At 35.7% G+C, this 26,112-nt stretch overlaps 1 protein-coding gene across 1 annotated transcript; it reads right to left on the bottom strand.

Moving 5' to 3' along the window:
• Window positions 1-666: 666 nt before the first annotated feature.
• Window positions 667-21,792, bottom strand: LOC127975988 (gamma-aminobutyric acid receptor subunit rho-2-like). Its single transcript, XM_052580083.1, has 9 exons — window positions 20,921-21,792; window positions 18,305-18,411; window positions 10,774-10,841; window positions 6,535-6,758; window positions 4,908-4,990; window positions 4,670-4,810; window positions 3,714-3,866; window positions 3,398-3,609; window positions 667-1,793 (listed from the first exon to the last, which is right to left on the bottom strand). Exons 1-9 carry the CDS (start codon window positions 21,055-21,057, stop codon window positions 1,482-1,484), a joined length of 1,437 nt encoding a protein of 478 aa, XP_052436043.1. The 5' UTR covers window positions 21,058-21,792; the 3' UTR covers window positions 667-1,481.
• Window positions 21,793-26,112: the final 4,320 nt, after the last annotated feature.

The following is a 26,112-nucleotide window of genomic DNA, read 5'->3' on the forward strand; positions in this document are numbered from 1 at the left end:
ATTTGCCTACAAACTTAAGTCACAACTGCACAGCTCAAAATTATTAATAAAAATCTCACCAGAGTATTTGACCTTGTTGAATGGACGTTCAGGATGAAGATAATTGTCAGATTTTTCATAAATATCCCATGGTGTTGACTAGACTCAGCTGTGAAACCTAAAAGAGATGCTAAATAAAAAAAGAAAATAAAAAAATTCCAGCTTCCTGTCAGGAAAGTAATGTTATAAAGGTAGGCTTTATTTCTTCACTTTAATATTTTAATGTAATCTATTAAGTTATGATCTTAGGATGGTCATTTAGAGTGATAAATTTAACATAACTAACAATAACCTTCACTTGTACGGATCTCTGCATTTTAAGAATACAACATATTTGTAGGTCTATAGCCTATACGTTTTTAAATTTTAATGTGATGCCTGTATGTGCAATAAAATCATCCTGCCAAAATGAACCATCACCTTCAGTGTTTGATGCTGTTATCAAGGCAGTTTCAAGATGTATTCAAGGCTATGTTATAAAAACTACAGTAACATTTAGCTTTCACTGACTGCCATTTAAGCTTTGCATTGAATTCTTCTGCACCTTCAAGGCAAATTCAGGTTGGAGTACACTCCTAATGCAAAATGTAAATATAATCAATAAAATAAACATGCATGCATATGAGCCACAGTAAAGACAATATTATTTATTTTGCATGAGAAATATAATGGTATCAAATACACTCACATACACACACCACATAAACATATCCAAATAATTTACATTAAGATGAGTGATTGCCTTTGCATAAACAACCGGTCTTGCCTATAGACTTAAAGGTGCACTAAATAATTATGTAAAAATTTTTTTTTAAGAACGTTTGATTAGTTTAATCTCTGATTTATTTATTTCGTAGAGCACCCTTAGCATGGCTAAACTGTATAAATATATGCTATATAAATAAATGTTTGAACTTATTATTAAACTGCTTAAATTGCACAACACAGCTAGTCGTAGGATCTCAACATGGCAACCCACATTATGTATTCACACCTGCATTTACTAAGCCAGCGATATGACTGGATCTGGTGAGTGTGTACCATATTTATTAAAACGAATAATTTTTGTTAGCTGTATAACAGTAGAAAAATTAATTAGTACACCTTTAAAACAGAAGCTAACACCAGACTTTCTTGCTCTGTACATACTATATCATTAATAGTCCAATGACACAAACATGAAGAGAAAACACATAAGCCTGTAAAAAAATCTGATAAGTGTTGTAAAGTTAATTTGTCATAAACCTGAAAAGTCCTAAACGAAGCGATTTCTAACCTGCCTTCACTTTGCATTTCGCCAGTCTTTTTGCGTATGAAAAGTGACAAAGTTAACTGCAGTTTGGTATCACATGCGCCAATGTTTGATGTGCATCACAAAATCAAGGATGATTGTATAAAAACGTCCATAAAAAGTGTAAAAGATGGATGTAGCTGGTGAACGATCAGCAGTATACCGACCAGTAAATAAGGTTGAAAATAATATAGGCTCCAGGGAAGATCATGCGGGAGTATTTATCAATGGCATGCGTGTTCTGCATGATGCGTAAGGCGCGGATGCCCTTTTTCTTAGTGTTGGTAGATTCGCTGCTCACTGACAGATGAACCACCATGTGCTCCTGCTTCTCTGGCCCCACTTCATCGGGAACCATGGGAGCTTCTGTGTAGCCAGCCAAGCTGTTGGTGTCAGCCTCGCTGTAGGTCCCATCCAACATCATGGTCCTGGTGTGGGACATACCACAGGTGCAGGGCAATGACTGGAACAGGTTGAGTTGGGCGATCAGGGAGAACAGAGAACAAAGAAAGAGATCATTAACAAGGGCAAATTATCAGTTGGCAGTAATTAGCTGATGGCTGACTATCTTATCAACATTACTCAACCATTAGTAGTTTGATGAGAGAGGGAATGTGTTAATACACAATACAGAATGCAACAGTTGAGTTCTAGAAGTAAAAATTGTTTTCTGGGCCCATTTCACAAAGCATCTTAAGGCTAAAAGTAGCTCTTAACTCGCTGATTTAAAAACTTTTGGTTTTGGAGGTTATCCCCACTCCACATTTTCCTTTGATTATATCCTAGTTTTCATTAACCAGCTGTGCAAAAAGTAACGGCTGTTCTTGTGTCCAGTTTGGTTTTCTTTTATGTTTGCATGTCTTTAGCCATGATAGCCTTTTACTGCTATTAACGAGCACTCAGTGTTAAATTCATTTTTTTTTTTTTTGTGAATACGAGCCCTGATTTTTAATAATAATTAATAAACTGTGAGCTACGAGGTTGCTAATCGATTGAAATATGATTCTGTTGAAGCCAGCATCTTATATTATTGAAACTCAGTTAATAATTCCCATTGTAGCTGGATGGCTTGGTTCATTTCATATAACTCCTAAACAAATACCTATGGGGAAAAAATAAATGGCAAAAAAACTTCAATGAACCAAAGCAAGTGATAAAGTTGGTGGGCACTGTTGCACTCTATATAGAAGGCATGCCAATGGCTTTTTAACATGAAAATATAATGCCAATAACCTTTTAACATGATTAGCATAGTTTATAATATTAAGTATGTATATTGTATACAGTTCTCTGTAGGCAAAATTTCTATATGCACAGACATAAATTTAAAACGTACACTCTGTGTGATGTACAATATTCCACAGTGCAATGTGGTTGACATGATTTTCTATTAATGGATGAGTTGGACAAAATATCAACACAATCTTTTGTGTTATGATTGAATATTTGATTGAAATTACAAGAGTTATTTATTTGCAAAATTGAATTAAAATTACTCTATTTTTATTTACATTTACATAATGAGGTTACACAGAAAATGTCATGACAAAGTAGTGTTTTACAGTTGGAAAACAATGCATAATATAAAATGAGTATAACAATAATTTGCTGTGCAATGCACTCGACCTTACATTTCCAGTTAAGTATATAAGGTGTGATTTTCAACAACACTTAAAAATCTCTTTCCAGACTCATTATTTGATTAGACTGCTAAAACTGAAGACTTTTTTTTAAAGCAAATTAACATTTATTCCTGAGATCTGATATGACAGAACTAACCAAATCAAATGCGCTTTATGATCATGTGACAACAGTAAACATACCTTACATTGAAATCTTTATATTATTACTGATATTTTGAAACAGTTTTCTAGAATAGAAAGACATCACATGTTCCATCTTATTTTAAGTTGAATGTTAGCATACAGATTACCATCAAAGCTAATAAATATGTACTAGTAAGAAAAACACAACCTTCCATTTCATGTCATGGGGACTTGAAAAAAATCATACACCTTCATTTTGGTGTGTACTGTTTCTTTAACCAATTAATTTTAGTTTTTTTACCTGCTCTCTAACTGCTCGATCTCTGAGCTTACGCTCTCTCCTCTCCTGGACCGTGGTCAGATAGTTGACTGCTGCATACTCCAAGACAGACAGGAACACAAACACAAAACTGACCCACAGGTAAATGTCCACAGCTTTGATGTAGGAGACTCTGGGCATGGAGGCGTTCACCCCAGTGATGATGGTGGACATGGTGAGCACCGTGGTGATACCTTGATAAAATCAGCACATCCTGTTCAAATCTGCAGGTGCGTAACTTAACATTGGAAGCAACAGTGATGCCTGAGGCAAACATGTTGATTTGCGATAATCTTACCTAATGAGACTCTGGCAGGAACAGCCCTGCGATCAATCCAGAATGATACCCATGACAACATAACCATAAGTGTGGCAGGGAAATAAGTCTGCAGCAGGAAGAAGAAAATGTGGCGGCGAAGAGTAAAGTTTATATACAGGCGGTTGTACCACCCTAAAGAGAGAGAGAGAGAAAAATACAGATGGAATCAAATATTAACCCTTTAGCTACACGAGAAATATTGTACTATACATAGTGAAATATTAATACAGTTTTGCACAATTTAAAATAACTGTTTCCTGTTTGAATTCATTTTAAAATTTTATTAAAAATGTGATGGCAAAGCTGAATTATCAGCATCGTTACCACAGTTTTCAGTGTCACGTGATCCTGCAGAAATCACTCTAATATGCAGATTTGATATTATATTTTAATATGATATTTTTGTGGAAACCATGATACATTTTTATTTGTATTCTTTGATTAATAGAAAGTACGGCACTTATTTTAAACAGAAATGACTACATTACAACAACCAAAAGTCTTACTGACCCTAAACTTTTGAATAGTATTATATTTTAAACCAAGACAGCAAAAAAAAAAAAAAAAAATAAATAAAAAAAAAAAAAAAAAAAAAAAAAAAAAAATATATATATATATATATATATATATATATATTTAAGACATTTGTTAGACTGTAAATTATACAAATATTTACACACTGTTCAAAATTAGGACACACTGTAGTTGTTGAACACAATCTGATAAACCAGTGGCACCAGTTGATTAAATGTTACTGCAAAACCAGCTTAGAGAAATAAAGAGTAAAGCATCATAAGCTTGCAGTCAGATGCCACTTGCTTTGATATTTAATGTAATACCATTTATACACTTTTAAGTGTGACTTAAGTGATCAAATCCGTCTCGGGGCCACACTACTTTAAAATAAATCAACTTGACAAATAATCCCCCAATACCTGTGCTGCTGTAGAAAGCCAGTCGAGAGGTGGTGTGAAACTTCTGTATGAGGAACTGAGAGAGAGAGATTTTGTCATCTATACTCAAAGACTCATCTCCACTTTTCCAGTACAGCATCAGATCCTCATCCGTGTAGGCGTCTAGAAAAGAAGGATCCGTTTCAGGAAAAAACTAACTTGGCAGAGTTAATTGAGCATGTGCCGCACTAAAAATAACACAAATTAATGATTCGCTCACAGCTCTCCAACTCCAAAGAGCAGGACTGTGAATCCAGTGGGAAACGGCTGAAGTCCATGTTGCAGGCTGCTGTAACGGTGACCCTGGGCACAAGAACCATGTATAACTTGGATGAAAATACAGAAACCCACCGTCTTAGATCTTTATATTTCATCATATTCCTCACAGACACCTTCATTATTCACTTTTGAACCCAGAATCATGGAATTTTCATACAGTATGTGGATTCAAATGAAATTGGTAACTGTTGATAGTTTACCCAAAAATGAAAATTGTGTCATCATTTCCTCAACCTTCATGTCCAAAGATGTATGATTTACTTGTAGAGCTGGGCAATAGGTCCAAAAGTTATCACAATATTTTTTACATATCAATTTTTTTGTTCAAAAACTCCACAGAGTAAGATGCCTTTTAAATTAGGATTTCATGGAAAGATTTATTGTTTTTACTACAAAATTTTCCATTCTTATGGGTACTGTGTTTTATGATTTAAGACTAATTTATAATTAAATATGGTGGCTAATAAAATGAAACATTTAACAGTGCAATCAATTGTTTAAAATGCAACCAAATTTAAATAAAAGAATAACTTTACAATAAACCTTATTTTTTATATATTTTTTGGTCAGATAAGATGCTGCACTACAGAACTGTATAAATTAAAACATGGAAAAAAATATGATGGCTGTATGATATTTCTTTAAAAAATTATATCAGTATTAGTATTACTTTAATAAGTAACTTTTAGCACACAATAGTAACATATTTCTTCATAATTATTTTCAAATTACACCAAACTTTTATTTTGGAGGGTTTTATTGAGTTCTCTGAAACTCAAGTAGTTTTCGAGCAGAGATGTTTAGCAGAATTTCCAAGCTGCTCTTTTATGTCCAAAAGAGCAGCTTGGAAATTCTGCTAAACATCTCCTTTTATTTACAAAAAAGAGAAAGTCATATGGGCTTGGAATGACAGTAGCTTTGGTAAGAAAGCTCCTGCTAAGAAATAAAAATGTAAATGCGATGTAAATGTGCTTAGTAATGCTAGTCAAGGATGGCACAGGAGCGCCATTTACTGAACCGACTCTAAGGCTGTCTCATTTTTGCTCTGAATTTCTCTCCTCTGTTCTCTACAGCGGTGTCCATCATTTGTCGGACAACGGAAATAATCTGGGCCAGTCTCATCAATAATGACACTTTCCCTGGAGCCAGAACAGTGTCTGAAATTTGACTTTGAACTCAGCCCTAGCCCTTGATTATAGCCTGCACGCAGGTAGCTTGGCCTAATTTTTAACTCACAGCACAAAAGACACAGCAAAAACATCACAGGCCAGAAGCGTCGTTCTAATTTTAACACCGCAGCAATATGCAAATGCTTAAGCCCAGCGACGTGCTTTTGTTTTCGAACCACATTTAAATGAAACCATGAGTTGCTTGATGGTGAAATGTAGTAACTGCTGAACAACTGAATAAATATGAAATTTTTCTTACATTGTACAAAATTAACAGGAATGATAGTATAAGTACATTTGCATAAATGCATTTAAACTCTATACATATATACATAATTTACAATTATAATGGCTCTCTTAAAAGTCCGAAATGCCGGTGTAGATAATCTGCTTTTTTACCTCAGGCTGTAAAGAACGTGACCATCAGGGAACACTCTCAGCATGATATTTTCTGTGGTGGTGTCATGAATAAAAGATCTTTTAGAGTGGACGAAGAAGACGTCAGGAACCCAGATCTTCTTCACCAAGCGCCCATCGAAAGTCATGCTTTTATTTGTGGTGCTGGTGAAAGACAAGCGCTCATCCTTCCAGTAGTGTCTCAGGTATAATGTCATAGTGAAGTCCTACACAGATGAAGAAAAAGAAATTGTAAGAGTTTTTAGTTGAAGCACAATGATTTTTAGTGGAGGATATACCATTCTTGTTTTCTGTTCTGCTTAAATGATGAATTTTTTTGTTTGTTTGTTTTTTCAAAGAAATTAATACTTTTATGCAGCAAGGATGCATTAAATTGATCAACACAGACAGTGAAGACATTTATAATGTTATAAAAATTTCTGTTTCAAATAAATACTGTTCTTTTAAACAGTATATTTGGGATATTCTCATGGAAATTTGACACATTTGATAGAAGAAAAATTATAAATTATTTTTGACATTAATAAGATAAAGACTTTTTATGTCTATTAAGGTTTTGTGTGATAAACATATCTCCCTCAAAGCCTTTAACTGTGAGGTGAAAAATATTTGATTCTTATGCATGTAATTTGAAAGAAAAATATATGATTTTAAAGGAATTGTTTATCAAAAATAAAATTCCATCACCGTTTACACATGTTTTTTACTCATGATTTGCTCAGGTCATGCTCGTCTTGTACATGCTGACTGTCTTTTTCCTTGGAACACAAAATAAGACATTTGGAGACTGTGCATGTCACAAGAAACTTCAACAACTTCTCTGCCCTTTTTGAATTACTATAAAAGTGTTTCCCTATCTGTCACTACAAGTTATGTTGTGACGACAGAGGGGGTTTTCTTGAGAGCCCCAATCCGCTCTGACTTTCAGAGAAAACGCCAATGAATTTCGGCTAGTGGATTTTGTACACCTGAGCCACCCTCCATGCATACAGGTATAAATAGGCGATAGGTAAATCCACTCATTTCGATTTTTGCTTCGGAGCTGACTGGGTGAATGATTTCTTCTCGCCTTTTTGTTCTGCCTGGAAGAAAGAAGCTGTTCCTGGTTGGGATGATGGCACAAACAGCGATGCCCCCAATGATTCAGCAATTCCCCTGGGTGCTTCAACTAAGGGTGCTTTTAAATCTGTAGATTGATTTGTTCTGAAACATGGATTAAAATTGTTACAATTTAGCTTTTTATTCTTAGTGCAATTTGCTTTCACACGGCAGTGTCTAAATGGACCAAATTTATTAATACAAGTCACATGTGAGTACACTGTTCTCTCATTAGTTAAAGTTCCATGGTTTATTTTCCTGGATTCCACTTATCAGTTGTCTGTCATCTAAAAAGTGCTAAGGGGGGAAACGCGGCAGGTTGTGAAACAACGGGCCAGGTGTGAAAGCACCCTGAAAGAGCAGTTTCTCATCAGGGACGGCTCGCGTCTTTTTAAAGATGCCGTTCCATCCGTGTTCTCTTGGTTGTGGTCATTGTGCACAAGTGCCTTTTTTTCTTGGAGGTGCATAAGGAACTGAAGTCGGGAAGAGCCCCTTTTTCAGCCAGAAGGCACTTGTCTCCCTCCTTTGTCCATACTTTGTCCAATAAAGGGGCAGCTAGGGGGTACATAGACATGCCCATCAAAAGCCTTTAATCTGATGCCGTTAATCAAGATGTTGACACAGAAGCACATCATCAGATGCATCCAGCCCCAGGATTGGTTTGCAGCAGTTGACCTGATGGACGAGGGTCAGGCATGGCAGTACATGCCCCCAACAACCCCCCCCCCCCCCCCCCCCCCGATTGAGGGTGACCTTGCCCCGTGATAGGAATTGGGCATCAAGCTCTTTGTTTGCTAAAAAAGAGCAAAAAAAGGGAAAGTTGTCTCCAAGCAGAGATTGGTCCACTGGATAGTGGATGCAATTGCCTGTACCAATCCCAAGGCGAGATGTGCCCCTTGGGCATGAGTGCTCACTCCACATGGAGTGTTATAGGGCTAGGTGTCCATATGGCTTGATTCCCTGCGGGTGATCCCATATGTGTATTATTCCACAGTAAGATTTCCCTCTCGGTGAACCTGTGTCTTCCCTTTGACAGACCACTCAGTCAGTCTCTGCTGGCACCCGTTCCTCCATACTCCAAGGTAGGACCTGCCTCAGAGGAACATTCCATATGTAGTAATGCCCCAGGCTTGGGTCAGTCCATATCAATGTCTCCACATGATGCCTCCCTAAGGGCAGAATGTGGTTTCCGTAGCACCCTTCTCTGAAAGGCTCACTTCCCCTTCGTTACTACCAAAGATGTAAACAACAAACAGGAAAGGCGTGAAGCACCTTTCACAAAGGTCGAAATCCTTTCTCTTAAGAAAAAAGAATCTGTCATAGGAACAGCTGCTTGGCTATCTCCAGCAGTGATGTACTCACCTTTTTGTCCCTGTGGGTGCCAAAGTCAGCAAATTTACGCTGGGGCAATGGGAAGGTTATGACCTTTGCATAGCATTTGTCTGACACGCAGCTGCTTGTTAACATTTGCAGGATTGTGACAGGGTTCAGGTTGCGGCGCTTTCCATGGACCCCCTATGTCATCCCAACAAAATACGTAGTGTTAGATCGATGTTATGTCCCCATGCCACAACCTTGAACCATCGCTGGTTGCCATAGACACGTTATAGGCTCCTCAGCATAAGACCTGATGAGTGGATGCACCGGTCTCCTATTTATACCCATATCCACGGGGAGTGGCTCAGGTCCACTTAAATCCCCTAGCCAAAATTTACTGGCATTTTCTCTGAAAGTCAGAGCGGACTGGGGCTCTGAAGTAAAACCCCTATGTGGTCAAGACATAACGTCTCCGTCCCCTCCATAAGGGAATAAGGGTTACGTACGTAACTGAGACATTCATATGACTTGTGTGGAATATCCCAAAAGGCCTCTGAAGACATAAGAACATAGAGCACAAGTCACAGGAACCACTTTAATGGGACTTTGGTATCCTTTTGAAGCTTGACAGCTTTTGTGATCCAAGGAAGGAACTCTTTGTGTTTTCAACAACATAAATTATGACATAAATAATATTTATAGTGATTAGAATGGGATTTTCTTTGCATTACAGTAATAAGAATTGAGAGGAGGGGATATGATCACTGGTCAATAAAATAATGCCCAATGATAAAAACATTATGTAGGCTTTATTTCCTAAGCAAAATCTTTTTCTTTTGATTTCAGGGTGAGATGAGCTAGACATGTTCTTCAAAGGTTATGTGACAATACTGGCAATGTACACACTCCAAAGTTTTTGGAGTGGCAACTGTTTTATTGCTGCAGCAAGTGCAAGGCCAATTTCACATTTTACATCAATTCCTTACAAGTCTTTTATTTGCAGCTTGTTATAAATAGAAAGTCGGTGTTACTCTCAATCCTCCATATGATGCCTCTCTAAATCGCTCAAGCAGATCATCCCTTCTCTATGCTTTCTTTTGTATAAACATTTCAAATGGCCAACAATTATATATGGTCAATAAAAGCACCACACAGTTTCTTTGTTGCATCGCACAAAGGCTTCTACCACGAGGGAAACCCACAACATGAGAACAGAATGGCAGAATGGGTGTCATTCTCTGTTAAAACAAAAGTAAAAAGAAGATCCATGATCAAAGTTTCTGACATCAGAGACGCAGCAGTTCTTTTTAAGGAATACCCTTGTGGGACTCAGTAACTGCAAAACAGCCAGTAATAAATGGGCAAAAAGCTAGAGAATTATGAAATTGAGAGTGATTCTTACAAAACTTGTGTAGAACATGTCAAAGCCATTTTTTATTAAAATCAAAAGAAAGAAATTATATATACTATAATAATTACAGTACTATTTTATTATAATAAATGTTTTTATATTTATAATATTTATGGTAGTATTTTACTGGCTTTGTTTTTATTGTATTTATTGTATTTAAATTTAAACAAAAAATAAAAAAAAGACACCTGGACGTATCCAAAAATTTGAGGCCGAAATGTACAAAACTGTAGTGAAAATAATGCCAAAAATCTTAAAAACAGGCTTCATTTTTGTCACATTAAAATTAAACCATTTAATGTGTCCTCCTCATATGTTGTATAATTTAGAGTCAAATGGTTGAGGTTGTTATGTAAAACAACACATGTGAAAAGCAACTGTTTAGGATTACCTACCATGTCTACTTCTGAAATACTGTCCAAGCTTTCCACTTGTACATCTACTCCCACTGGAATAGCAGGACCTGCACAAATAAATACTTGAATCCATTAATACAACTTATACAACTGTTTTTGTCAACTGAATTACACCATATTCTCCATCCCATTGCTATATGACCTCTTTTGTCTATGCCTTTCATTAATTTTTCATAATTCTCATTGTTTACTGGATTCTGAGAGATTCATACCAGTGCAATTAGCAGGGCATTTGCTTAGACTTCTGTGAGCATCTTTAAATACATCCTCACGGCCAGATCTGGATCTGTTCACAAAAGGCTTAGCAGCTGCTTTGACATCTGACGGATCGTAAGCCATCAAAGGACGGGCCTTCGACCGGAACTGCAGCTTTGATATACTATGTGGAGTTGCACTTGTAAGGTCTTTTGTAGCATATCTAAAGCCTTGCTCTTTACCAGGATTAGTGTAATAGGGCTATCTGTCACTCAGGAGGTAAGACATTAAGGTAAATGGGCAGTGGGTGGCCTGTACATATGGACGGGGATCATGTAGTAACGACAGACAGATTCAAAACGAGATTTTCAGTGCGTCCCATCGGCAACTCCTAGTCCTAGTAATCCGATGAGATTATTGGAAATGGGGGATTAAACTTTGATGCTTAAAATGATACTGACACTGACTGAAACTTGCCATTACGTGTCACTTAATGTATCACTCGTAAAAAACCCTTCAGGAAAAGCACAAGCATTACTTTAAATGCTGCAGAAAATGCATCCGAGTCCTGTAGATAAATAACCGCCAACTGTGGAGATGACTTTTACAAATTTTCTTATGTTATCCAGATTCTCATATGTAAACTATTGCCATGCAACACCCACTGGACCATCCTGTCAATTTCCCTGTCATGTACCATCAAGGCTTTTCATATCACACAAATAAGCCTGATTAAGGACACAGCTCCTAGGTAAAATCGATCTGTCCAAACTAATCAACCCCCCTGCTGTCAGTTTGAGTCTGAAACCATTAGAATGACCTTGAGTTCAGCGGTCCTATTTCTCTATTGTAGTTACCACTTGAAGGTGGGTATTTGTGCTTTTCTCATTAAAAACTAATTTTAAATACCTCTTTGATAACAGGATATCATTAAAGGGACAGTTCACCAAAAAAATAACAAAAATAAAAAATAAAATGTTTGTTTACACAAATTGTTCCAAATATATATGATTGTTTATCTCTCTTAAAATTCATAAAAAATATCTCCATTTGTGATCCACGGAAGAAAGAAAGTAATTTTGGAACAACTTAATGATTATGTTCTTTAAAGGGATTTCGTCATAAACAAATAAATAAACTGACATTATTTCCACACTCTTCCAAACTCATATTACTGTTCATTCTCTTAAAATTAACTTTAAAAAAATTAAAGTAAAAATAAGAAAAAATTATGATTACAATAAAATGATCATTAAAGTTACAAAAGAATAGATGTGAAGTGATAGTAAGTATAACATAAATAAACAAAAATAAAGAATTATTATTCATACACTCTCATGTCTTAAACCCATATGACATTTTATCTTCTTAAAATTCATAAAAAATATCACCTTTTGTGTTCCACAGAAGAAAGTAAGACATACAGGTTCAGAATGACATAATGATAACAACAAATGTTCATTAAAGGGATAGTTCATAAAAAATAAATAAATAAAATAATTTCCTCTTTCTATTTACAAACTTTTTGTCCAATTAAAATTAATTAAAAAAAATCTAGTTTTGCGTTCCACAGTAGACAAACGTCATGGAGGTTTAAAACAACAAAATGATGATGAAAAAAGTTCATGAAAGGCATAGTTTACCAATAAATAACTAAATATATATTCAGTTTTTATCTTGTTGTTCTTAACCATGTCATAAAAATTATTTTTCTTTCTCACAAAAGTAAGTCATATAGGTTTGAAATGACATAATGTTGTTTATTTTAAGGTATCTTAAAATGATCAAATCATCCCTTTCCAGTTTTTGATTATCAAAAGTTCCTGAGGCTAGGACACTGAGCTGGCGACCGCTGGTTGATGTTTGGCCAGTGGGCGGTCTTTAAACCAGCTGTCTGCGGGGCATGTGCTAATCCACGGGGGTTGGCTGACCGGCCGATCAGTACAAACTGCTGCCAGATTAATCTCGTCACCAGCGCCATAGCGCCTCAGTCCATTGCAGACCGAGCGATCCTCCAGATGGACCGACCCATCAGCGAGAACTGCTTAAGTCTTTAATGGACGAATAAAAAAAGTGGGAGAGGCAACAAAATGTAATGTGATTACAATAGTCTTTAGTTTCTTATGCAGCTCCTAAGACTAACTGATCCTTTCGCCGAATGTGAGAATCCAGCCCATTTGGGGTGTACGAATAACACATAAAAAGCCGCTGGCTTCAAAACATGTGGCATCTTGGCATGGAGATGTTACTTGATATCTTTTGATCTTTCATTTCATTTCGTATCTGGATTTCAGGCGCTGCTTGCCCAGCTGGCCCAAACATTAGTATTGAAAGCAGCATTGCGCATATGCAAATCTGCAGACAGAATTAAACAGGGATGTGTGTTATCTACAACATGATACCAATCTTTAATATGTCTAATCCTTCACATCAAGAAACACATACTGCCCTGCAATGACCCATAAACATGGAGTGAGATCTATATGTTCTACGTACATCAACGATCCTCCCTTTGTGGAGTATTAGGCATAAGATTTATGCGCCATCAGTTAGCCGTCTCTGGGTCTAAACCAGACTGCAGTCATGCATTAGCAATTCTCTTTTGCTTCTGAAGTAAATCTCAATTATGCAGTACACACATACCTGCGCTACCTTTTACTAATCATTGCATAGGATACGGCAATTGGTCGATGAAAAGCATGCTAAACAGGATTGTTTAATATGACAGGATACAGGGATAGAAGCCAATGTGATTTTTCCTTGATTTTATTCATTTATTAATAATTATTGCAAAAAGAAATGGTTCAACAAAGCCATGCATATGGAAATACTTTTAATACAGCATAATATTTTTGAGTAACATCTACAAGCAAAACAACCCTTTGTTCTGAATCAGCCTGTTTAGTAACTGGGTAATTCCCAGTCTTTTATATCTTGAGAAGTCTTTCTCAATTATTTTGGTTTTAATACAGTCTGGTCCATCAGGTGTTATACCGTATTTTTGAGCTGCAATGTCAGTAAAGGAATATTTCACAAATGTGCTGTCAATTTTTGATGGGATAGTTCACCCAAAAGTGAATTAATTAATTACTCACCCTCATGTCGTTCCAAAACCGTAAGATCTTCCTTCATCTTCAGGACACAAGTTAAGACATTTTTCATGAAATCCGAAGACTTTCTGACTCATAAACAGAAATGTTCAAGGCCCAGAAAGATATTGTTAAAAAAAGACCATGTGACATCAGTGGTTCAACTGTAATTTTATCAAGCAACAAGAATATTGTTTGTGTGCAAAGAAAATAAAAATAATGACTTTATTCAACATGTTAGTCTCGAATGCACGTTCAAGAGAGTACCACGATATGAGTGTGGTGCTGCTGACACCGGAGCCGGCGGTCTGATGCCTTGTTAACAAGCAGAGGAATGCACACACGTGTGTCACTGAAGAAAACAAATTGAGTCTTTTATTTATTGCACAAAGAAAGTTATTTGCGAAGATTCATACAATTACAGTTGAACCACTGATGTAACATGGACTATTTTAGCAATGTCCTTACCTTTCTGGGACTAGAATGTGGTAGTTGCATTGCTGTCTATGCAGAAAAATGCTCTCAGATTTCATCAAAAATATCTTAATTTGTGTTCCTAAGATGAACAAATGTCTTATGAGCTGGGAATAGAATGAGGGCAAGTAATTAATGACAGAATTTTCATTTTGGGGTGAACTATCCCTTCAAGCCCAGAATTCTTTAAATGATTTGACATTTACTGAAAAAACATGACTTAATTACCTTAAAATAATAATTATTATTATTATAAAGTAAGTTATAATGTTTATAAAATCTACATTTTAAAATATATTTTTTTAAATGACTAAATATTGACAGAGCAACAATTTCTGTGATATTTCTGCAAGATATTTTTGAGAAATGACTACATGCAAAATAGCCTCTTGTTCTGAACCAACTTCTTTATAATCAGTGGTATTTTATAACCTTTTCAGTGTTTTAAAAAGAGTTTCTCTGTAATTTTGGATTTAGTACAGTCTGGCACATACGGTATGAGTTGATTATCTGAATCAGGTGCATTTTTTTTTTTTTTTTTAATTCTTCATGGTCAGCTTTTAGAAGCTCACTGTAGGAAGTATTTTACACCCGAAAATATCCTTTCGCTTATTTGACATTTACTGAAAAACTGAATTACCTTGAATAAAATAAAAAATATATAATTTTAAAATGACTTCTTTTTTTGACTGATTGATTGATTGCTATTTTGTGTTTTGGAAGAAAAGCAAATGAAAGTGGCCTTTAATCCCATGGTGAAAATCTATGACACTATGAAATCAATGACACTGGATGACAGTTGTGAACTCATTACATCATGTTTTGAACTAGCAGTGAGGTTTTCACCGTCAAGCAGATGCAACAATGCATCACTGTCAGATCTGACAGATCTGTGTATGTGTCTGAGGGCTTGAATATGTTTGGGCTATTTCCATTCCCTTTGCTGTGACCCCCTGCTGAACAAAGAGTAATTCCCAAACGTATGCAGAGTCAGAGCATCCAAATGACTGACTTTTTAGATACTCTATTCAGAGGGGGAACAGCATCAAACACGGGAGTGTTTTTTTCTTTGCCCTATATAGGAACACATTATTAAAAAAAGAATAGGGGGACTATGGACTAGTAGGAGAATTGTCTTTAGTTCTTAGCCTTTACTGCATAAACTTTTAAGTGTTGTACACTTAAAGAGAAGCCTTGAGCTTCCCCTTATATCATCCTTTAATACAATTCTAGCAATGGTAGAAAAGTCTCTGGTTTAAAGGAATAGATAATTTGTTTTAATTCTGACATAATTTACCCACCTTCTTCATTCCAAACCCTAATGCTTATTTTTGTCCATGGATCACAAAAGGAAGAGTTTATGAATCTTAACACCATTGCAGTGACAGTTCATAATGACCCCAAAAAACAACAACAAAAACTTAAAATAAAACCAATAAAAATAAAAAGCATCATATAAGTCTTCTGAAGCCATAAGAAGTCATAAATCCTTAATAATATTATATTCTTGCATATAAAAAATGGCAGGTTATGTTTGTACACACAAACATTTTTCTTTTTGACATGCCATTTTTACTCTGAACGTGTCTGTATCGTATTACTATGATAAAATTACTATCACTGATATCACTGAAAATATCACAGTATATAGATTATAAATTAAACGAGAGTGAATTAATCATGTCAATTTGCATTTTTGGGGGTAAATTATTCCTATTTGATAATCTCTTCTTCCCAGAGGATCAGTCTGCAAACACATATCCAGCTGTTTCTATGTGATCTGATTGATTGTTTACTCTCCTAACAGTGACATTCTCATTAAAACTCCTGTAAAAAGCTTGAGTAAAGAGTACAATCTGCTGAGCTAAAAGCTTAAAAAAGTTTCAATGCAATTGGTATGAGCGAGTTAAATAAGGTATTGCTTTGTAAAGGAAGCATGTTAAATCAAGGTTTTTCAAAGCATGCTGGCTTATTCAGAAAAAAAAAAACATCCATTATTATTCTTAACATGAAATAAAAGAGCAATTATATTATCACCATAGCAATTCAAGTGGAATATTTACATGAAAAAAGCATGAATTTCAGAGTAATTGGTTTCTGCCCTTTGCTTTAATGACAGCAGCTCTTGAACTCCACAAACTCCACATTTGCGTAAAACCTGATGATTATGTTCTACACTTGTGCTTCAATGGAAGCAAAAACTTATGATTATCTGTACAGAGAATCACATGATCAATGACACAAAATAGACCGTCTTTGATTAGTGATCTAGAAATAGTTTTCCAGTTTAAAAAAAAAACTGATTTGGTTTCAGATTTTTTCTAAAACTTCATATTTGATTAATTTAAAAGTCTATGCAAATAATTGTTTGGAGAAAATGCTACACAATGCTTCATATGATGTGATTTCAAGTTTTTCCTTTCTCATTGGAGTGTCACAAGCTGTTTGTGAATAGATAAGATCCCTAAAATCACAAATACTAAAGTCTCAAAGCCAAAGAGATATTCTTAATAAAAGTTTAGACTCGTCCAGGTTCTCCTAAAATGCCTCTTTTAAACACGCCCCCACATGTCTACATCACGATGTGGAAAGATTTGCATAACGCCACCCAAATGTTCAGGCAAAGAAGAAGGCGTAACTTTATTGCTGCTGAGACTGCCATATTTTAAAGATGCTGCGTGTTTTGTTGTGAAAGCAAAAATACTTTGTTTGGTCTTCCAAAAGAGGCTACGACTAGAATATAGAAGGCCAATCAGAGCAAACCTCGCTTTTCAAAATGATGAACTTTGTACAAAAAAACCGACGCATTTCAGAAAGGCTAGGTATAGAGGAGAAACAGTAATGTGCAGTACGTGGAAAATAATGTTGTTGTTTTTTTTACCTTAAACCGCATAAACACATTTCATTACTCCAAATACCCAAAATAATGTTCTTTTTAGCAACATCATATAACCTCCTTAATATCAAATAATAATGGGCAAAATTCACCTGCCTGTAAAAATGCACATTATACTGTTAACTCCAATTTTCAAAACCATATGAACTCCAGTAAAACTGAAATCCCAGTCTTAATTACAGGCCACAACTGTGCTTAATACTGAGGCTGTTTACCCCTCTAGAGGGAGCCAATGTAGATTTAAAGCCTGCTGGAAAAATAACTGACCTGAATGTTCTCAAAATGTGCATACTAAATATGTGCAATCTGTACATGAGATCAAAACAATGCAACTAAAAAAAATTGTGGCTTAGGTAACTAATGGAGTGAAGACATCATAATAGCACTTTATAACCTTTGTCAACAGGAGTTATGTCTTTTTTTAGACTCTTGCTAAGAACATTTGCCTTATTTTTTACTAATCTTCAGAGGATGTTAACATTAAACCTTTAACATTATGCTTACTATACATGATGTCTTTGAAGACTTAAAAAAAAATTGGCTCGAGAGTGAGGTTGTGGCTTATTTTTACAATTATGGATGCCACAATTATGTAATCCTTCAAAGCGGCGATAAATCGTTCAAAGTCCACTAATGTTATTGTGTGTGCTTAACATGCTTTTTTCCCTACGTTATCTTAAGGGTCTTTCTATTGTTTTAATTTTAGTTTTAGTATAACACTATTAAAATCATACAATGTACATTGTGATATTGTAATTAGTATTTGCAATTATAATTTCAAGGGAATAATCAACAATTATGATTTTTGTCATAATCGTGCAGCCCTATTCGCGAGACAGAAGTATGATGAACTAACCTCCAAACGCGGGCCTCATGGTGAAGTCATGGTCGTCCACTTTCAACAGCTGCTCTGTTTTCAGTCGCCGTGATTTTGTCACATCCGGTGGCTTCTTTGCCAGGGAGCTGCGGGTTTCAAAGTCCCAAAAAAACTTAGATCAGCCTCTTATATCACAAATTTAGACAATGTGCACTATTGTTTTGTGGAATCTACCAGCGGTTACATGAAAAATTCAGTATAAACCCTCAAAGTCAATGGCGTTTAAATAATTTCTGTGAAAATGCAGCCGCAAAAGTGTAATGATGGATTAAGATCATGCTTGGCACTTGTATCAACAAATTGTTAAGGCAGTGGTGAACTAGCTGCAGCAGCCGGATCGCTTTCTAATTACAGGAGATCTTATCGACAGATGCTTAGATGAGCACTGAACACTGGATTCATGAACTGTGATGGTTCTAGTCAAATAATGTACATAATTAACTCTTTATGTGACAACATAATCACTGACAGTGACTCAATAAGTAACCAGTTAGAAGTAGACTGCATCGTTCCTCTCAGCTTCTTGCCATTTGTAATTTATTTCCTGTTGTGAATATGAGACAGAAGGCAGCTTGCCATGACTGGCACCCTGTCTGCAGCACTATTGCTGGATTTTCTCATGTAAATTTGTAGTCTAACAACATATTAATTCTGCAGATTGTTTGTTTGTTTTAATTTTATAGACCCATGGAGCTGTACCCTTGTCAGCTGTTTGTCAGGACAGCTTTGTGCCAACGTACTGTCCTTGGCAGATGGGCGAAATGTTTGTCTGAGTAAAAAGCACCAGTTCGAGCACACCAGTGATGCATGTTCGGTTCAGTGGCGGTATCATCTGTCTGGGTCACGTTAATTGCGCCCTGGCCCACGGCCTCATTTATGGCACTCTGCTGTCATATAGAAATCAGGCTAATGAAGGTGGTCGAAAAATGAGTCTGCGAAAAACATCAATGAATGAGTTCACACCATCACCTCAGCTCTTATGTGCAGCACCGTCATCTCTGAACACATTTCTCAGATGCATTGTCATCAAATGCTTTTAAAAAATAACAGACCAATATAGAACCGATACAATGAAAATTTAGTATAAAACAAATTTCACTTAAAAATGGCCAATAAATTTCACAAACAATTACTTTTAATTTAATTTAATTAAAGATACAAAAAAAGTAAGTAAAAATAAATAAATAGTAATATACTGCAAATATCCTTCATTTATTTACAACTTAAAAAATATATATTTTATGGTGCAAATGATTTTTGACCTTAAGGAGAATTGGCTAACTGACCACTTGATCGATTGACAGAACTGTTGTACAATTGTAATGAATTTCTTGATGTTTTTTTAAATAAGTTTCCATTTAACCCTAAAATGCAATGCTACCTTTCCCTCATAAAATTCATATATGTGGTAAATATGCACAGAAATATATGGATACACTATATAACACTACTTGTTTTGTTACTAAAAAAAAACAAACATTTGAATAAAAATTCAGACTTAAAGGGATAGTTCAAAAATGTAAATTTGATGTTTATCTGCTTACCCACAGGGCATTCAAGGTGGGTAGGTGACTTTGTTTCTTCAGTAGCACACAAACAAAGATTTTTAACAAACCGTCAGTCATATAATGTAAGTGGATGGAAATCACGGCTATTTCTCAAATGGACCATTGACACTCTATCTACAATCTCAATTAGTAGTGTCCACTTGAGAGATATGTGGCAGTAATGCACTTATAAGTCTGTGATCTGGCGTAAAGCAAGAAGAAGAAGACGACGCCTCACACGCCTGCTGCTGAGAACTCTAACAGTTCGGACACTGCATGAATCAGAGGTAAAAACAATATAAATACTGTTCAGTTTCTTGAACAGACCGATTGTTTTGTGTCTTTACACATCAATGTATCGTCACAAGCTGCAGGGTTTAATTTGGTTTTGTTTCTATATGTTTTTTTTTTTTTTTTATTGTATGTTTTAGCTGTGATTCCCATTCACCTCCATTATAAGACGGAGTCTGCAACGGCTTGTGTTAAAAATCTTTGTTTGTGTTCTACTGAAGAAACAAAGCCACCTACATCTTGGATTCCCTGGGGGTAAGCAGATAAACATTAAATATTAATTTTTGGGTGAATTATCCCTTTAATTGAGCCATTCCTGAATTTTCAGATGAAAAGACCACAAGTAAAGCAAAAACTGCCACCCCTACACATACATTCTAGGGTTAATTTCTACAATTTTGTATATCTACGTTGCTATACACTGTATAATATCTGCAACTCTGCTCTGTAAATATCTGTATTGCAGATACCCACTAACCCTTAAGTTAAATCGCTGCCTTATTAGGTCTTTGCATGCAGTGATAAGTTCATTGATGAAGAAAATCCAGTTGAAACCTCAGTTTATTATAAAGATGTTATGTGTAGGCTACTTGTTGACATAAATCTTTAGTCTTCTTCAATGTGATAATTGCTATTCATCATCACCAAAATAGGCATCAACATCAGCATCTTTTTCATAATCTTTTGTGAATCCACATTATCAGCAGCATGGTATGTCAATCCAAGTTCAGCTGTCAAAGACTGAATTGCCACTTACGTCCCATGCTTCTGAGTTTCCACAGCTCCTGTCCACCTCCTCTCTCTCGTGCTGTGTTTACTCCGGCATTCTCCAAACGAGCCCAGGAAGAGCACTAAAATCAGGAACTGTCTCAGATCAGGCATTATGCAGAGCATGTGAAAATCTACAGGTGTGTCCCTGAAATCCAGCTTAATCCGTGAACGCGTCGGCTCGGGAAAGCCAGCATCTTTCCGTTCCCAGCGCAGAAACCGCTGCAACTCGCATCTCTGGCATTCGCGATGTGTGGATGGTTTAAATATCAGCGCGGCGCGACGCGACGCCTGCTGCAGCCTCGCGCGGCGTCTTCTGCCTGTTACTGGTTATCAGCTGCACAGCTGCTTTGACCACATGGCATCAGCGGTGGGCATACGCGCGTTTCCCACAGCTGTGTGTACGGTTGGAGGAAAAGACGGATTAGAAAGACACATATGACCTGAAAAAGCTCTGCATCGGAAACTATGCATGCTTTCAAATCTAATGCACGAGTGAAATGGATCCGCTAAATGCCAAAACATTCTCGACGCTATTCCACATAATTCTCGTGGGTTCAATGCAATGTAGTTTGATACAGATCCGATTTTACGGTTAATATTTTTGTTTACAGTAGGCTACTATGTATTACATACGCGTGACATTTACCCGCCTATTTTACTACCGTAAAACAATAAGGTAATAAGGTAATTAGGCAATAAGGTAATTGTAACCATTCATCTAAAAATTCTGACTTTCTTTTTTATGTTATATCACGCAATTCTGACTTTATAACTCGCAATTTTGAGTTTATACACTGTAAAAAATGTGAAGTATTTACTTGAAAAAAGCTTGGAAAGGTTTTCAATCAGAAAAGGCTGGTAAATTTACAAACATTTGCCAAGTAAAACCCTAAACATAATTATTAGTAGCCTAGGTTTAATTAAACATTCTTAAGTTAAGTTTACTTGGAAATGAGTTAATTTTGTTGACTCTTTGTTTGTAAAATTTACATTGTGTAATGCTTATCACTGTAAAAAATGTAAAAAAATTTCTTTCTTTTGCAAATTTTGCACTCACATATTTTAAGTAAATCTTAACCATTAACTTTAATAAAATCCGAATGTTCATGCAATTTACTTTAACAAGGTAACACTGGTTAACCACCATGCTATTAAAGCATTTGGTTCACTTCCAAACATGCAAGTAAGCAAGAGACTGTTATCCTTTTAAGATAATATGCCCACTCAGTAAAATGAATAGCCAAGAACAGAGACCTCGATACTTACACCACACACAATGACGGTAACAATCAGTGAATAGTGTTTGAGTATGAATGGGTCATTTTGAATAGAAAATAAACTCCAGGTGTCACAAAACAGTATGTTACTAAAACAAACACCAACTGAAATAAACAACTAAAGCAACCATAAAACAGTGTACATTTTAAATTTTTCTTGCTCAATTGCATGATGGGAAATATGGGATCATAACTTTGATATTTACTTAAAGAATCCTTGTAAACATAACAAATGGTTCTAAGTAAAATATACTTATGAGTTTTAACTTTAATTTCAACCTAGGCAGTTCCATTTGAATTTACTTATGTATTTAAGTAAAATAAATAAAAATGAAACCTCAAGTAGCTTATTGAATTAAACGTGATATTTTGAAGTAAAAAGACAAAATAGTATTTTATTTGTAAAATTTTATTAACTGATGCTATCTTTATTTACAAGTTCAATGAATCAATCTTTACATAATGCAATTCTGAGAAAAGTCAGAATTGTGAGCTTTTATCTCGTAATTGTGACTTAATATTTCAAATTCTGACTTTATAACTCGCAATTGCAAATTTATATCTCACAATTCTGTGAAAAAAAGTCAGTGTTTTTCAATTGTGAGATAAAAAGTTTAAAATAAAAAAAAAATGAGATTAAAAAATGGGCTTCGGTTACAGTTATTTTAGCTGCATAAACCGCTCTTTATGCATACTGGCATTACTTATCATAAAATTAAAATGTATTGTCGTATTTCTAAACACACTGGTCTGTAGCGCAAATAGTTTTACTGTTTACTGCACACTTCTTCTAGTAATAGGCCTACTTGTAACAAATAAGGTGGATAAGGATTTATAATTCCCTTTGATAGATCTAGTCCTTATTTATCAACTTGTTAGAAACTTACATGAAAAAGTTTTATCAAGTAATGTTAACCACAGACCTTTTTTACTCACAAATCCAAACCACCATTCTAAAAATACCTAAGACAATCCCAAGGGAACCCATGGCTTGACAAAGCTTAGTCTGTTCCGGATTTTTAGGATACAACATAACAGCTATATTGGGAAGAAGTTATTGTGCCAAGTTAAATGCACCAAAATGATGAATATTTTTTTTATAGCATGCAGAATGACTACACAACTTCTGAAAATCTACTGATATGATATTCAGTCTCTTGGTTTCGATTGCTTAAAAATGTCTTTTGAATATCATAAACATTATATAAACCATTCTATGAATTGTTCTTCTTCCAGTCTTTATTTAATGATATAAGCTCTGACAGGAACAACCCAGAGAATGAAAAAGATTCAAACAATGGCAGCCAGCGTCTTTTCTCTCTGTTTCTTTCCATTTGTAATTTATTTCCTGTTGAGAGAACATCAGACAGAAGGCAGTGTGCCATGACTGGCACCCTACAGTAATACTGCTGGATTTTCTTTTGTTAATTTGCATGCTTTTTGCATCCACAACAAGACAAACTGCATCCTCTGAGTAATGGCCGCAATTCCAAATGTTTCTCTATGAATGGTAATGATGCAGTTTAGGAATGACAAATGTTGTTATAATGACATGTAAATAAACATGCATAATGTCAATACACCATAGAGTATTTGGTGCAATTATGCAGTACAATAAGGTATTATTTCTTAATGTTAGTTAATGCATCGAGCAAGAAGCAATGCATTTGCTAAACAGTACTTACATTCCGAAGACACAGCTTTTTGCTTCCGAAAGACACAATTGATGGCTTATTTGTGGATTATTGTTTTATCAGCTGTTCTGAGTCTCATTCTGAGTGATGTAAGGCTAAATAACTCATCTACTGTACATCTTGAACAGCCTGAGGGTGAATACATTTTCATCAAATTTTCATTTCTGGGGTGAATTGCTCCTTTAATCAATGCTTTAGAAGTATTTTTCTTTAGTAGTTCATGTTAAGGTAGCTCACCAATAACAAACGGAATCTCATTGTAAAGCATTATTTACAAATCTCATATCAAACCAAATGGCATCGAGATATAAGCCATCTCACAAAAAGAACTTGTGGTGGAAACGACTTTGACACCAGTTGCTCAAAAAAAAAAAAGAGGTCTATTTTGTTATCTAATGCAACAGAAATCTTTTCAGTCTCATGAAGATTTCACAAACCCGTCTTTTTTTGGGGGGGTTTGGGAGAGTGGTGGTCTCCAGCAGGGGCTTGCCTGAAAGTCTGCCTTCGTGCCACTGTCGCAGCAGCAGATGGTAAGGCTCTTTTTTTCAGGCATTTGTCCTCCCACTCACTCGGCTCTGGCTCTACTGCCACTGAAACTCAGCTTATCTGGGATTTCACAGCAATTCCGTGCTGCCACACCCCTGCTCCGTATCCACTTGATGCCTGCCACTGAGCTGGAGCATCGCCAGTGTGTCAATAAAGGACCCGTTATGTAAAAGTTTGTCAGGCCTCTCATATTAAAGGGATAAATCTGTCCCCTGCGCAGCCAGGGCTTTTGTGCTGCAGTGTTTACAAATCAAAACGGGGAAATTAAATTGGAAATGTAAACAAAGCTGTCCTTGGACCTTTTTGTAATGATGTGATTGATGGCATGTAGGAGGCTTTCCAAACGTGCCGTGTCAACCTCATGATATCTTGCCCTAACTGTGTCCAAATGAGCGCTGCCTCACTGGTTCTGCGCTAACAGCCAAGTGACAAAGATTGGCAATCTGAGTGACTCTGATTGGAGGTTAGCGCTCATGCAGACAGGCGAGATCTTTTGAAGTGTGGAGCAAAGCACTGTAGGGCTCTTTTTCATTAAATTTCATCTCCTCCCTTGATGATGGGTGCTGGAATCATTCTCGCCATTCAAACTGCTGGAAACCTCAAATTGCGGACTAATGTTGCATGCATCTCTCTTACAGATTTAAATAGTAAAAGGAGAGTGACAACCATGTTGTGTCTTTTTCTTCGTATTTTGATTCATCGTACTTTATACTGATCAACTGCAACGGCAAGACTCAATGGAAACAATGCCATCCGAAATTTACATTGAGATATGATGAAAGAATATATGTGCAGAAATGATATTTAAGGTGTTAATCTTTAAATCATAACATAAAGATAATGTACAGCAAAGCGTTATTCCATTTATTAAATGGCTACTTAGCATATTACAAAAAAAAAACAAACAAACAAGATATAGTGATTTAAATTATTGAGTTTCATATATTTCAATATGTAAAATTAATGAAAGGGCTATATAGAAAATCATTTTCCTGCATGGGAAAATAGTCAATTATGCAAAAATATTTGAATGCCATGATTTTATTGACTATTGATTATTTTGACAGTATAAATAAGTAAAATTAAATATGGATTATGGATTTATGATGTGAGAAAAAAGACCATAAGGTGACAAGAGATATGGAATTTGCTGTGTAGAAAATCAGTTGCTTCGGACAATTGTCAATTATGCAAAAAACATGTGAATATCACTATTAGCCAGTAAGAGTCATGTGCCCTCCACTAATATTGTAACTCTTGGTAAATATGAGTGAAGGCAGCTGTGGAAATAAATCTGCATTGTTTATCTTTTTGATTTTTCATTCAAAAAATCCACAAAATTCTAACCTATCATTGAAGTACACCAATTGAAAGTGGGGTGAAATATCGTTGTAAAATAAATGCTTTCTCTAGTTCATCTTGGCCACAATTTTTGGCACCCAATTATTGCAACATCCTTTTCCTAAGATAACAGCTCTGTCTTTTCTCCTATAATGCCCGAATAAGTTGGAGAACACCTGCTAAGAGATCAGAGACCATTCCTTTATACCCAGAATCTCTCCAGATCCTTCAGATTCACAGCTCCATGTTGGTGTGTCCCCTCTTCGGTTCACTGAATTCATTATTACATTTCTAACAGAGGCAGTCAGGTTTAGATTTTT

The sequence above is a fragment of the Carassius gibelio genome, chromosome B17 (genome assembly GCF_023724105.1).
Source record: "Carassius gibelio isolate Cgi1373 ecotype wild population from Czech Republic chromosome B17, carGib1.2-hapl.c, whole genome shotgun sequence".
NCBI classification, from domain to species: domain Eukaryota; kingdom Metazoa; phylum Chordata; class Actinopteri; order Cypriniformes; family Cyprinidae; genus Carassius; species Carassius gibelio.

Bases quoted from the DNA above. Each gene is read 5' to 3' on its own strand.
- LOC127975988 (XM_052580083.1), bottom strand. From the start codon at position 21,057: ATGCTCTGCATAATGCCTGATCTGAGACAGTTCCTGATTTTAGTGCTC. The intron at 10,842-18,304 runs GTTAGTTCATCA...TTATTTGTGCAG, and splicing joins CATGAGGCCCGCGTTTGGAG to GTCCTGCTATTCCAGTGGGA. The intron at 3,610-3,713 runs GTAAGATTATCG...GATTTTATCAAG, and splicing joins TCCTGCCAGAGTCTCATTAG to GTATCACCACGGTGCTCACC.